This window comes from Antennarius striatus, chromosome 1, assembly GCF_040054535.1.
Source record: "Antennarius striatus isolate MH-2024 chromosome 1, ASM4005453v1, whole genome shotgun sequence".
NCBI classification, from domain to species: Eukaryota; Metazoa; Chordata; class Actinopteri; order Lophiiformes; family Antennariidae; genus Antennarius; species Antennarius striatus.
The window spans coordinates 3,026,737-3,039,465 of NC_090776.1; the positions used below are offsets into that span (position 1 = coordinate 3,026,737).

Here is a 12,729-nt window from a genome sequence, read left to right on the forward strand (position 1 = left end):
GGAATAGCGCCTGCAGCGCGGTACAAACCGGAAGAGGTCGCTGTAGGACCGTTCCTTCCGCCGGAAATCCTTCATCATCCGGTGAAGACATTAGAATGTTTACTGTTGTGTGGAGCCACAGACATTCTGACGTCTCCTTGATACTGAGAAAAATATTAGTTACCAAAAAATAAACTTGTTTTGACATTCACACAAATGTACAGTATAGCACTGAAAGTCATAAATTTAATGTTACAGTGGTACCTCTACTTACGAATGTCCCTACATACGGAATTTTCTACGTACGAAACGCCTCTACAGGAAAATATTGCCTTTAGTTACGAAAGAAATTTTGAATTACGAAAGGTAAAAATACAGTATGGGCTGATACTCGCAGCTCCCAAAGGTTCCTGAACGCAACATTCTTAGAGCTGCTCTGCCATTTGCTATTACCTAGCATCCTGGCATCCAATTGGCTAACAGGGACCTCTGTGTGGAGCTAGATCGGTGTTTATGCAGCGTCCTCGTCATTCGGCCCTCGACCAATGTGGTGTTCTGATAGTTTTACGTAAATATATTAACTTTTAGAGTATTCACTATGGACTCCAAGAAAGTGACGGAGAAAAGAGGAAAAGAAAAGATGAAGAAAAGAGTTTTTTTGTCCGTACAAACAAAGCAAGAGATCATAGAAAAATATGAAAAAGGGATGCGTTTGGTTGATCTCGCCAAAGAATATGGCCGTAATGCATCTACAATCACCACGTTATTAAAACAAGAGGAAGTTTAAGAAGGTTAAGGCATCACATGGGTTGGGAGGACTGGAATTCACTCTGTGGTTCATGGTGGGGCAAGAGGGTGTGAACCAAAGAGGGCAAAAAACAATGAGGACAGCAGTTAAAAGGTAAATGACCATCATTTTTATTCTCTATTCTATTCTTTGTTTTTTACATTATGCACAAATCTCATTTATTGTGTAATAATCTAAATGTAACATGTATTTGTTACATGGTTTGATGCATTTTTATGCTTTATAAAACATTTATGTCTGAATTTTGGGGGACTTGGAACAGATTAGGACATTTGCATGGAAAACGCGTCTCTACTTACGAAATTTTCTACTTACAAAATTTCTTCCAGAACCAATAAACTACGTAAGTAGATGTACCACTGCACCTGTTTTTATACAGTGGTATGAAAAAGTTTGGGCAGCCCTGATAATTGTCCAGATTTTCGATTATAAATCACTCGTTGTTCGGATCAACAATTTCAGTTGAAGGGACAGTAAGGTTCATTTTAAGTGACATATTTGTTATTCATCATTATGAAAAATAGAAGAAAAAATCATTTTTATATGTGTAGCATCATCTGTTTGGTCAGCCTTGTTGTTTATTGATTTGAATACCTTTAGCACTAATTATTGGTACACAAAATTTGTTTAGTAAGCTCATTGACCCTTGACTTACATACAAAGGTGAAGCAAATCACGAGAAAGGGTATTTATGGTGGCCAATTGTAAGTTGATGTCCTCTTTGCACTTTCTGTGAGGAGTGGCAACAGGGGAGCCTCAAAACAACTGTCAAATGACCTGAAAACAAAGATTGTTCAACATCTTGGTTTAGGGAAGGATGCAAAAAACTGTCTCAAAGATTTCAGCTGTCAGTTTCCACTGAAAGGAACGTAGTGAGGAAAAGGAAGAACACAGGTAGAGTTGTAGTTAGGGCCTGGGGTGGCAAGCCAAGAAAAATGTCCGATAAGTGGAGGCGACAGATGGTGAGAACAGTCAAAGTCATCCCACAGACCAGTTCTATGGACCTACAACGTCCTCTTGCTGGTGTCACTGTGCATGGTTCAACTATTCAACACACCTTGCACAAAGGGATGATCTACAGAAGAGCTACGTGGAACAAGCTTTGCCTATGCCCATGCCACAGAGTTTCATGAAGGATATTAAGCACATTTGGACAAGACAGCTTCATTTTGGAATGAGGTGCTCTGGACTGGTGGAAATAAAATTGAGTTGTTTGGACATAACAAGGGGCGGTATGCATGGCAGACAAAGAAAACAGTGTTCCAAAACAGACACATGCTACCGACAGTAAAATTTGGTGGTGTTTCCATCATGCTGTTGGGCTGTGTGTCCAGTGCAGGTACTGGCACTCTTGTTAAAATTGAACAAGTGAAGGTCGCATGGATTCCAGTCAGTTTCAGCAGATTTTTGCAAACAATGTTTGAGAATCACAGACAAAGCTGGAGCTACGCTGGGGCTGTGTACATAGACAGGACAGCAACCCTAAATGAATTCTAGTAAGACATTCATGCAGAGGAACTAGTACAATGGTCTGGAAAAGCCATCTCACTCCCAGACCTGAATATTGCTAAAAATGTTTGGTGTGATTTAAAGCCAGCTGACCATACTGGCAACCATCAAACTAACCGAACTGGAGAAGTGTTGTGAAGATGTATAGTCAAAAATAACCGACCAAATTCCAGACCCTCCTTGGAAGCTATAGAAAGCTTTTAAAGGCTGTTATTTCTGCAAAAACAGGCTCTACTAAATACTGTCCTGATGTCCCCAAATTTATGAACCTGCCTACTTTTGTGTAAACAACTATTGCACATTTCATTTCTCAAACACCACTATGTTCATCTGCTACACCAATAAAACCAAAAATAAAATGCAGTGATTTAAAAAGGAAAATCTGGAAAATTATCACGGGTGCCCAAACTTTCTCTTACCACTGCATATCTTCTCCTTTCGGCTTTTCCCTTCAGGGGTGGCCACAGCGAATCAGTTGCCTCCATCTAACCCTGTCTTCTGCATCCTCTTCTCTCACACCAACTACCTTCATGTCCTCTTTCACTACATCCATAATCCTCCTCTTTGGTCTTCCTCTAGGCCTCCTGCCTGGCAGTTCAAAACTCAGCATCCTTCTACCAATATATTCACTATCTCTCCTCTGGACATGTCCAAACCATCTCAGTCTGGCCTCTCTGACTTTATCTCCAGAACCTCTAACATGTGCTGTCCCTCTGATGTACTCATTCCTGATCCTATCCATCCTGGTCACTCCCAGAGAGAACCTCAGCATCTTCATCTCTGCTACCTCCAGCTCCAGCTTTTCCTCAGTGACACTGTCTCTAGACCAAACAACATCGCTGGTCTCACCACAGTTTTGTACACCTTTCCTTTCATTTTAGCTGAAACTCTTCTACATTTCATACCACTGTATATATGGGATATTAACACTGTCATTGTTCCAGTCCCGCATTGCTCCAGACGTTGCTCTGGACTATCAGTACATAGCTCCACACCGATTTCCAGAGAGATTGATTCCAGCCGGATCAAGAAGTCCAGATGTTGACAATCAGTCTCTAAAAACACGGAGAATGTTTGTCAGACTCATGTACGTGCTTTTATTCTGAAACTAAGTTTGGAGTAAAAATAAAACCCTGACTCCAGAGTAGCTGCTTAGCAATGAGGACAATGTCTTCACACAGGAACACTGTTTGAATATTTTATTACCATTTGTCCCTGTTCAACTAAACACTGAGTTCTTGCATTAATAGGACGAAAGGAGGACACTGGATTGTTCTCTGTGAGAATACACAAGAAATCACTGTGTGTGTGTGTGTGTGTGTGTGTGTGTGTGTGTGTGTAATGAATTCAGTGAGTTGTGCTGTTACTAGTAGTAGCAGGTTCCTGCTGGAGATCAGTCCATAGCTAAACCAGCACAACTTTTTGAACTTGAACCAGTCAGAAAAGACTTGTTGAGGGTGTAGTCAGCCTCCATCCCAGTCAGCTAATAAAATAAATAATAAGATGCCGTTTATTAAATTTCTCTTTGTAGAAGTCCTCTGTCTGGTTTGTAGGGGTCACTGTATTCAACAGCATCTGCTGCTACCTGGACAGGTGAGACAAGCAAACAAGACTTACATCCAGTCTGCTGCAGTCGTCTCATTGGACATCACACGAGTGGGCGGTCCTTCGGTGTGGATAAAGAGGCAAGTCACACCTGTATCTCTGAGCCTGTGATTGGACCACTCAGGTGAGTCTGAAAGCAGGTGGGTCAGCCATCATCGATGTACGCTACACAGGGTACCAGTGGGTGGGGCCTATACAGTGGGTTCTCCCCTCCCCCAGGACCTCACCGATCACCTCTGGTACTATCACATAGTTTAGTCACAGTTTACAGTGATGGGTAGGAAACCATGTTCTTATTGACAGCAGAGCCGTGGTGAACCGGTGGACAGCTGGGTGGATGTGGCAGTCTATGAAAACTGTGGGGTTCACTTCACCAAGTCTGCTGCTCACATCCATGGAAGATGAACTGAAATCAAATCCATATGCAGTTTTTTCTTGAGGGCTTGTCAGCGCTCCATTGTGAGGACCCGTAGCATCTGCTTGCAGCGTTTGGTTCCAGGTCCTGCTGTCGGCGTCCAGGATAGTCAGCTAGCAGGTTAGCATCAAGTTAGCCTCACATTAGCCTCACCATCCCCTGCTGCCGGCTGTGAAACCTGTACAATGAGGGAGTGTGTTTCTTCAAGTGAACAGTGTGTGTGTGTGTGTGTGTATGTGCACTTTTCCCCCGTCTACCTCTGCGTGTGAGTGTGTCACTGTCCAGGGAATGTGGGGTGGTGTGTCGGGGAGAGCGTGTGTATGTCCGGTTGGGACCATGTGTGTGTGTGAGCCAGAGGCAGCGTAGCGTGGCGGCTGGAAGGCAGGTGAGTGGAAAGCAGCTCATCTTCTGCAGAGTCACCTGCAGACAAGCAGAGAGACAGCGTCAATGCAGTACAGACCACACACATATTCCTGCCGTTCTCACCTCCTGGGGACAGCCCTGCCTAGCGTCCCTTGTGGGGACAGCCCTGCCTATTGTCACTCTTCTGGGGGAACTTTTTTTTTTTTTAAATAAAGGCCAAATCTGCTCAGTGATAATGGTGTCATAGTTTCTAAATTTAGTAATGGTCCACCCACTACGGATTTAATGGACCAGTTTTAAATTGTGTTACTTTGGATTTGGCTGTTCTGGAGACCTATAAAGCCCCCCTCCTCCTACTATTAGATCTGCTTTTATCTGTTCACATCAGGCCCATTAATGGCACAATTATCATTGGGGAGTTCATACTGCATTTTGAAAAGGGTTTTCCTTCACATCATTAATACAAGACTTCACAGCAGGCTGTATGTACAGTATGTCATCAGTAGAGTAATGTAAATGTTCTCTGCTGCTTCATCTTCCACCTCCACTCATCCCCTGTCTTTGGCCAGAGGGTAAAGCTCGTGCGAAACATCAGTGAATTCTGTCCAGCAGTAACTGACAAACCATTTCCTGTTACAGAGACAGAAGGCAAAGGATTACCCAGTCAGACCACACGTGTAGGCCATCTGTAGGCTGGTCTGAGACCTACCCCCTCTAGAGTCCATGCCAGGTTGGCTTCCATTGATGTGGTGCCAGTAGGCAGATCGTGGCAGGATAGCGGTGGGTGTGCAGGGGTAGGAGCCTGGTTCTGAACCCACGGACCTCAACTGGAAGTCACAGACACATGATAATGAAAAAAGAGAATTCAAAAGAGCATTCGGCACCCGGTTGGTTCTGAATGAGGCCAGGTTGGTACTGAATGAGGCTCTGTTCTCTCTGAATGAGGCCTGTTTGGTTCTGAATGATATCTGGTTTGTTCTGCATGAGGCCCAGACGTTGCATCTCACCCGGCTGTTCTTCTCAATCTCCAGCAGGACCTTCTTGTGCTGCTCTGCGATGGCCAGCGTGGAGGAGTGGACGCGCCGGTAGATCTGCTCCCCTTCTCTGGTCTGGAAGGTGTAGAGGCCTTCACCGGTGTCACACATTCTACAGAGGACAGCAGGTCAATGAGCACAGCAGCTGACCTATGGCCTACCCAGGACCCTACAGGGATTGCAGGAGGGAAGGGCCTTTCTGCCCAGAGGCCCAGGAGCCTTTAAAGAGAATTTTTTTCATGTTCTGATTGTGAATTCATTAGCTGGTCATGGAAAACAATCAAACCGTCTTCAATTACTGGTCTATATACTTCATGTGGCTGAATGATAAAGACAACGGATAGATAGAACAGCTAGAACAGATAGAACTGATGACAGGTAGAACAGGTAGAACATCGTTTGAGGTCCTTTCGCTGTTGAAAACGAGTAAATGAACATTCGCAGAAAAACGCAAGGATAATTACCAAAGATTTCAAAACCAAAGTCCGACATTTCCTCATTTTAAATAGCTAAAATCATTTTAATTCCTTCCAGCCTGTTAAAGAGCCCAAAACCCCCTACATTATGAAAAAAATTCTATCAACCAATAGACATGCAGACTTTACCTGTGTATAGTTAATGATATACATAAGTTACGTAAACAATTATAAAGAATGAAAAGAAACGCAAAAGTCACAGCAACACATGAGCTACGTCTTTACTCCACCAACGAGAACGAGATCTGGTTTCACTGATGTTGTATCCATCCGCCAACACGTGGTGAAGAATGAGATCCGGTCTCAGTTGATGTTGTATCCATCCACCAACACATGTGAAAGAACGTCATCCAGTCCAACACGTGCGAATTAACGTCATCCAGTCTCAGCTGATGTTGTATCCATCCGACAACACAACTAGCTCTGGTATCCTACAGCTCATATCTGGGATTTTGCTCGTATATCAAACAAAAATACGATCAGAGCGACAGCTCATATCTCTAATAACTCATATCTCTAATAACGCGGATGTCACGGTACATCTGTACTGTGAAACATAAAACCAAGAATCCACTGAGACAGACCTTATGATCATGTTTCACCACCGCTGTGTGGTCGGTAGTTAGTTTGAACTGACATCTTGTCAGTAACCTGACTGTCTTCTGGGCTGTGACCCAGTGTGGCTCAGCTTCACTGAAGTGCCCAAACGTCTCTAACCTCCACCCCCTAGCCCAACCACTCCCGGTCTTACCGTCCAGCCTCAAACGTGAAGCGGGTGGCGTCGCGTCCGTAGCGCCGCAAAGAGCAGAGAGGCCAGGTGACCAGCTTGGTTCGAGGGTTGTGGACGTCCCACAGGTAAATATTCTCATGGGTGATCTGCATCGTGCACTCCCCATAGATGTCCAGGTTGGGACAGGGGAGGAGGAACACGTTGAAACGCTCTGAAGCAACAACAAAACAAAGAAAACAACAAAATGAGGGTGGACCAGTCAGAAGAGCCCAAACCAGCAGTGGTGGTTCAGAACCTCCTGCAGCCCCGTACCTGTGTGCTCGCATTGAACCCCAGCTGCCAGGAGGTCCGGCTCCCCCAGACTGATGTCGTTGAGTCGAGAGCCCAGACACTCGATGGACAGCGTCTTGAACCAGTCCTCCGCCTCCAGCTCTACAGGACGGACAACAGCAGGAGACCCCACGTCAGGTCACATGACAATCAAAGACAGGGTGGACACCAGGATCTCTGGTTCTCCACAGTGGGCTGGGACCTCATGCCAATGTTCTATCATACTCATGGTCATCATCAAGGTGAGGCAGGTTGATCATAGTGTGTGTGTTTCCACACCTTACCTGAATCACAGGTGAAGGTGCGTGAGGTGTCGTCGGTGAAGACGATGGCCACTGCTTGTCTCTTGGTGTCTCGAGGCAACCTGGTGACGTTCTTGACATTGCTAATCTCTGTCACCTAGGCAACGGATCAAAGGTGACACGTGATCACTAGGAGGTCAGAGGTCATTAGTGTGTTCCTGTTTGATTTGAGAGATGATCGCTGTCAAAGAAGAAGTTTGTGAAGGTGTGAACATGAAGGTGTTCACTAGTGAGATGACCTACACGCTCTGGTAGGTAAGAGTCAGCGGAGCCTGCTAGCTGCTGCCATCATGTGGTAAGGATGAGGCACTTCAGGCAGCAAGCACAGAGACTCTCCTGCCACCGTAGTGAAGCATCCTGGGAGAAGGACTGTTCAAGATGTTCACCAGCTCAGACACACATTATACTCAACACACACACACACTGAGACACACACACACACACTTGTTACACACACACTTACTTTAGGACAGGCTCTGCTGTAGGCCGACTTCTCATCAGGGTACTTCTCCAGACGGCGAGGGCCTTTACTGGACGACTTCTTGAACACCAACCAGCAACGACGATAGATCTACACACACACACACACACACACACACACACACACACACGATCAGAGTGAAATTCAATAATGTGCCATGACACATTGGTACCATTAACCTAAATGAACGCTGTCTGAACTTGAGTCGGGTAGACCACTAATCCCTCAGCACACACCAGAAATTGTTTGAATCCCACCTTTCATCCACGACTCTTCCTTCGTTCTGACTTCTAGTGTTTTACCTGCTTGACTTGATGTGCCGTAGTTTGATATTTATTTTCTTATTTCTTTCACTCTACGTTTTTTTCGTCACCTCAGTGTTTTTGCGTTGCTCTCCTTCTTTGTCTAGTTCCGTTGACCTGTTTCCACCTCCTCCCGGTAGGCCTGGGCTTTCTTTCTTTCTTGTGTCTTTCCTGTATCGCTTTTGGCTCGGTCGTGTCTTTAAGGACAGCTGAACTCAAACCTTCCTCTGTCCACCTTCCTGTAAATGAGGCGTACAGCCACTGCACTCATTAATTCATTTCAGTCAGAATGCAGCCGCTGTCACTGAATCATTAATATTCAGGACAACCAGATGAAGGGAATCCTATTTGTGCACACTTCACCAGGAGTGTCTCACACTCAGATTCGCCCTGGAGCTCATTAGGAAGTGTTCATTGTCTGGTTCATAATTAAAAACTCATCTGCAGATGCCATCATGAAGGTCTCACGACTCTACTGGGTCTCATTATTATCATATCCTTACTCAAACATCTCAGCAATGTGTAGGTTGTATTTGTACCCAACTACTCAGCACCATCATCCTCCAGATTCCAGGCAGCTAAGTGAGGAACTCTTCCCCAACATCCTGCAGAATGACCGGTTTGAGACTAATGCCGTATTCCACCAGTCAACACCATTGGACGTTGACTCGGGATAAAACAGGTACTGGAAATAAAAGCCTACCTGAGCTGCTGCTGAAAAAAGATGAAGATGTTTGGCTGAGGATGGGAGAAGAAGTTAGGTTGTGGCTGGAGACGAGACCATCAGGGTAAAAAGTAATGGAGCATTAAGGAAAGTGTGTTTTTGAGGTGTTGGGCAGCTGCTGCTCAGTGCATGATGGTAATACTTGTTGCCACTGGGCACTGAACTGCTACCCTGTGTGTACCGACGTTAATCATTACCGCCACTCATTAATGGCTGTGTGATGCAAACCCATTATGGAGACTCTGTTATGGATGTGCTTGAAGTCTGAACACACTTCTCTTCGTCTTTATGGGTATTGGATGCAGTAAATACTCGGATAAGCTGGACCTGGGAAGGAGCCAGCTCACATTCACATCATGGAAACGTAGTCAGTGTGTTTTTGTATGTTTGTCAATATCAAGTGCAATCAAGGGTCAATAAGGGTCAATATCAAGTTTTTAGTCAAGGAAGCACTCATTGCCACTTGCTTTTTCTCAAACTTTTACATCTTTTTCAGAGACATGGTGATAATGAAAGACTAACTCGTCGATCTCTCACTGCAGCTTGTAAAACAAGCAGAGATCAAAGCATAATGGTGATTTCCAGGTTTTAAAATATAACTAGAGAAATGGATAATTGTGAATATTTTTGTTGAATGAAAGTACATTTTTCCCCAACATTATATCACGGAGAAAGGTAGCATCAATTTTTTTATTGTGAGTATTTAAAGCTTGTGTCGCGGCGATGCACGTTGTCTGATGATCGTGCTTCCCTGTCAAAAAATGTACGTCAAAGACGCAAGGACGCACGCAAGCGAGAACACTGAAGTCAGACCTGTTCCAGGTGCATGTTGGGGTTTTACCCAAAAGGAAATCGACTAACATATGATCAATACATCAATATATATGACCAATAATTCACCTGATGTTAAAAAATACTAGACTTTAGCCATCTTGACACGGACCTTTTGAAAAGTATCTACTGGTTATTATAGCTTTATGGTTTAATGGTGTAAAATAGTTTTGTGATGATAACACACACACACACACACACACACACACACACACACACACACACACACACACTCACACACACACACACACAGACACTCACCCCAAGCTTGCGGCTGCGCATGCGCACGTAGCCCTGCTTGACGATGTCATTGAAGTTGGAGGCCATCGTTGGTGGGGCGGCAGCCTACTGGACGTCCTTGTGGAGACCATCCGGATGTTCTTTCACCTCCGCCCGTCCTCTTCGTCGCTCCTCACACTCTTCTTCCTGCAGGACCGTGTGGTTCCTCCTGGTCTCAGTCTGTCCTACGCTCCATCTCCTCTGTCCTCACCACCTCCATCTTTGGTCCTCCTCCATCCGGCGTTGGGTTCCTTGGTGCTCCTCACTCACTTCTCACCAGACGGGTCGTCACTCATCGCCTCTTTGGCACTTCTGAGGAGCTGAGACAGAGATGGGCAGGAATGGATACCAACACAAATATATTATTCATAGACGGTTCAGAGCAGAATATTATCCTCCATTATTAATGCTGATGGAAGCCACTCTGATAGAGGCGGGGCCTCAGGTCGGCCACACCTCCTGATAAACTGTACGATGCTTATGCTAGCTTTTCTTTGAAAATGCTCGAATGTGTGTGTGTGTGTGTGTGTGTGTGTGTGTGTGTGTGTGTGTGTGTGTGTGTGTGTGTGTGTGTGTGTGTGTGTGTGTGTGTGTTCTCCTTGTTTTACCCATTAAGCCGTGTTTCTTTCCTGCCTCCCTCAGGTTAAAGTTCCGTTTCAGGAACCGGGTTTGTTTTTACGTGTCCTGGTTTGTTAAAGCTCAACTTGTTTCATCTGGTTCTGTGAATCTCAAACTTGATTTGCATTGAATTTTGAAATCCTCACTAATTCACCTGCTCGAAGACGAGACGATCAGAACCTTTCCGTCTTCAGCAGTGTCATCGCCTGAGCCCCTCCTAGCAGATAACGAGCGAGACGCGGGGTACACTCTGAATGAGTCGCCGCTTTAGGGTAGGGCCACGCAGAAAGACAGACGACCGCTGACTAAACTCGGTTACATGTGAACAGGATCCTCTGAACATCATGAACCCTGAGGCGTCCACCGTGTTCACACACACACACACACACACACACACACACACACACACACAAACACACACACACACACACACACACACACAAGCTGTACAAGGACACACATAAGTTGTGATCAGGGATGGCTAAACCAAAGACAACGTGTGTGTGTGTGTGTGTGTGTGTGTGTGTGTGTGTGTGTGTGTGTGTGTGTGTGTGTGTGTGTGTGTGTGTGTGTGTGTGTGTGTGTGTGTGTGTGTGTGTGTGTGTTACAGGGCCTGTACACACTAATATATGCATGAGACTTAAAAACTAACAGTGTGATCTAGGGTGTTCTAATAATTTCCCTTAAGGATTACTAAATGACAGTATATAAAATAACATTTTTAAAATTATCTGTGACGTCATCAGCTGTACGTATAACGTCACTGAACTTTCACAAATATCCCGGCGCGAGCTCCGTCCTCCGAGGTGTTACCTGTGTGACCATCCGGTTCACCGGCGAGGGCTCCGGTCAGCCCACCGTCCGCTGGTCCTCCCCGGGTCACCGGGGCTCTACCGTCCGCTGGTCCTCCCCGGGTCACCGGGGCTCTACCGTCCGCTGGTCCTCCCCGGGTCACCGGGGCTCTACCGTCCGCTGGTCCTCCCCCGGTTACCGAGGCTCCACCATCCGCTGGTCCTCCCCGTGTTACCGGGGCTCTACCGGCTCTGGTCCTCCCCCGTGCAGGTGTAACCGTCTCGGCTGATCCAGCCGGAGCCTCCCCGTCGCCCCACGGACCGGACGTCTCGGTATCACACGGGCTCTGCTGCGGGTCTCGCCGGCCCTCCTCCTCCTCCTCCTTCCGGTGCTGGACGCGTCTGAGACCGGAGCCGTTCCGGTTGATCGGTACCGGCGCTGGCAGCAGCCTCACTGGACGGACACAAAGAGAACACGCCCAGCCGGTGCGCCCCGCTCCGCCAGGCCACGCCCCCTCCTACCGTAACACTCCGAGTAGCCGGTGGACCGGAGAACAAGGGTGTGCGGGGCCTCCTGGTGACGTCACACAGGAAGTCATCAGCGGAACAACTAAAATAGTACAATCAAAGAATCAACCAATGATCGATCAATCAATCAATCAATCAATCGATGGAGGATGATCAATTGGCTCAGCTCCGGTGTGTTTCTGGAGCTCTTTCTGACTTTGTTAATTCAAACAGCCATCTGTCACGTGACGAGAATATCAACACACATCTTTGGAACATGTTACACATGTGACCTCTTCATGACGTCACACCCCCACAGAAATCAGCCCTTTCACAAGTGTGAGTGTGTGTGTGTGTGTGTGTGTGTGTGTGTGTGTGTGTGTGTGTGTGTGTGTGTGTGTGTGCAGGAGCAGAACTAACAACACTAACAACAACCCTAAGACCATAGATCAAAACACTAGCTTTGATCTACGGTCTTACTCACACTGACCTTCTCCTTCAACTTTCTATCTTATCCAGTTCCTGAGTGTACAAAAGTTAAAAATTTGACCTTGACCTAGTTTTCTCAAGGTCAAAGTCATCATCTCATTTCCATCCCCTTCGCTGCCTGAGTCATGTGCTTTTAGTTTCGTCTTTCTATCTGCA

General features: G+C 46.1%; 1 protein-coding gene across 4 annotated transcripts; it reads right to left on the minus strand.

Moving 5' to 3' along the window:
- Positions 1 to 3,490: 3,490 nt before the first annotated feature.
- On the minus strand, positions 3,491 to 11,995 carry dok4 (docking protein 4). 4 transcript variants are annotated; one of them, XM_068315347.1, is made up of 10 exons: positions 11,600 to 11,995; positions 10,151 to 10,488; positions 8,015 to 8,122; positions 7,534 to 7,648; positions 7,232 to 7,351; positions 6,941 to 7,130; positions 5,687 to 5,825; positions 5,389 to 5,506; positions 4,574 to 4,736; positions 3,491 to 4,494 (listed from the first exon to the last, which is right to left on the minus strand). In XM_068315347.1, exons 2-9 carry the CDS (start codon positions 10,214 to 10,216, stop codon positions 4,591 to 4,593), a joined length of 1,002 nt encoding a protein of 333 aa, XP_068171448.1. In that variant the 5' UTR covers positions 10,217 to 10,488; positions 11,600 to 11,995; the 3' UTR covers positions 3,491 to 4,494; positions 4,574 to 4,590. The 4 variants fall into 4 exon arrangements, with proteins under 4 accessions (XP_068171448.1, XP_068171440.1, XP_068171457.1 ...); XM_068315339.1 differs by having other exon boundaries at positions 3,491 to 4,736; XM_068315356.1 differs by lacking the exon at positions 4,574 to 4,736 and having other exon boundaries at positions 5,340 to 5,506.
- Between the last annotated feature and the right edge of the window lie 734 nt (positions 11,996 to 12,729).

Excerpts from the sequence above, each read along its gene's own strand:
- dok4 (XM_068315347.1), bottom strand. The coding sequence starts at position 10,216 with ATGGCCTCCAACTTCAATGACATCGTCAAGCAGGGCTACGTGCGCATG. Across the intron at positions 5,826-6,940 it reads TTCACGTTTGAGGCTGGACG|AATGTGTGACACCGGTGAAG; the intron begins GTAAGACCGGGA and ends TGTCCTCTGTAG. Across the intron at positions 5,507-5,686 it reads AGATTGAGAAGAACAGCCGG|TTGAGGTCCGTGGGTTCAGA; the intron begins GTGAGATGCAAC and ends TGTGACTTCCAG.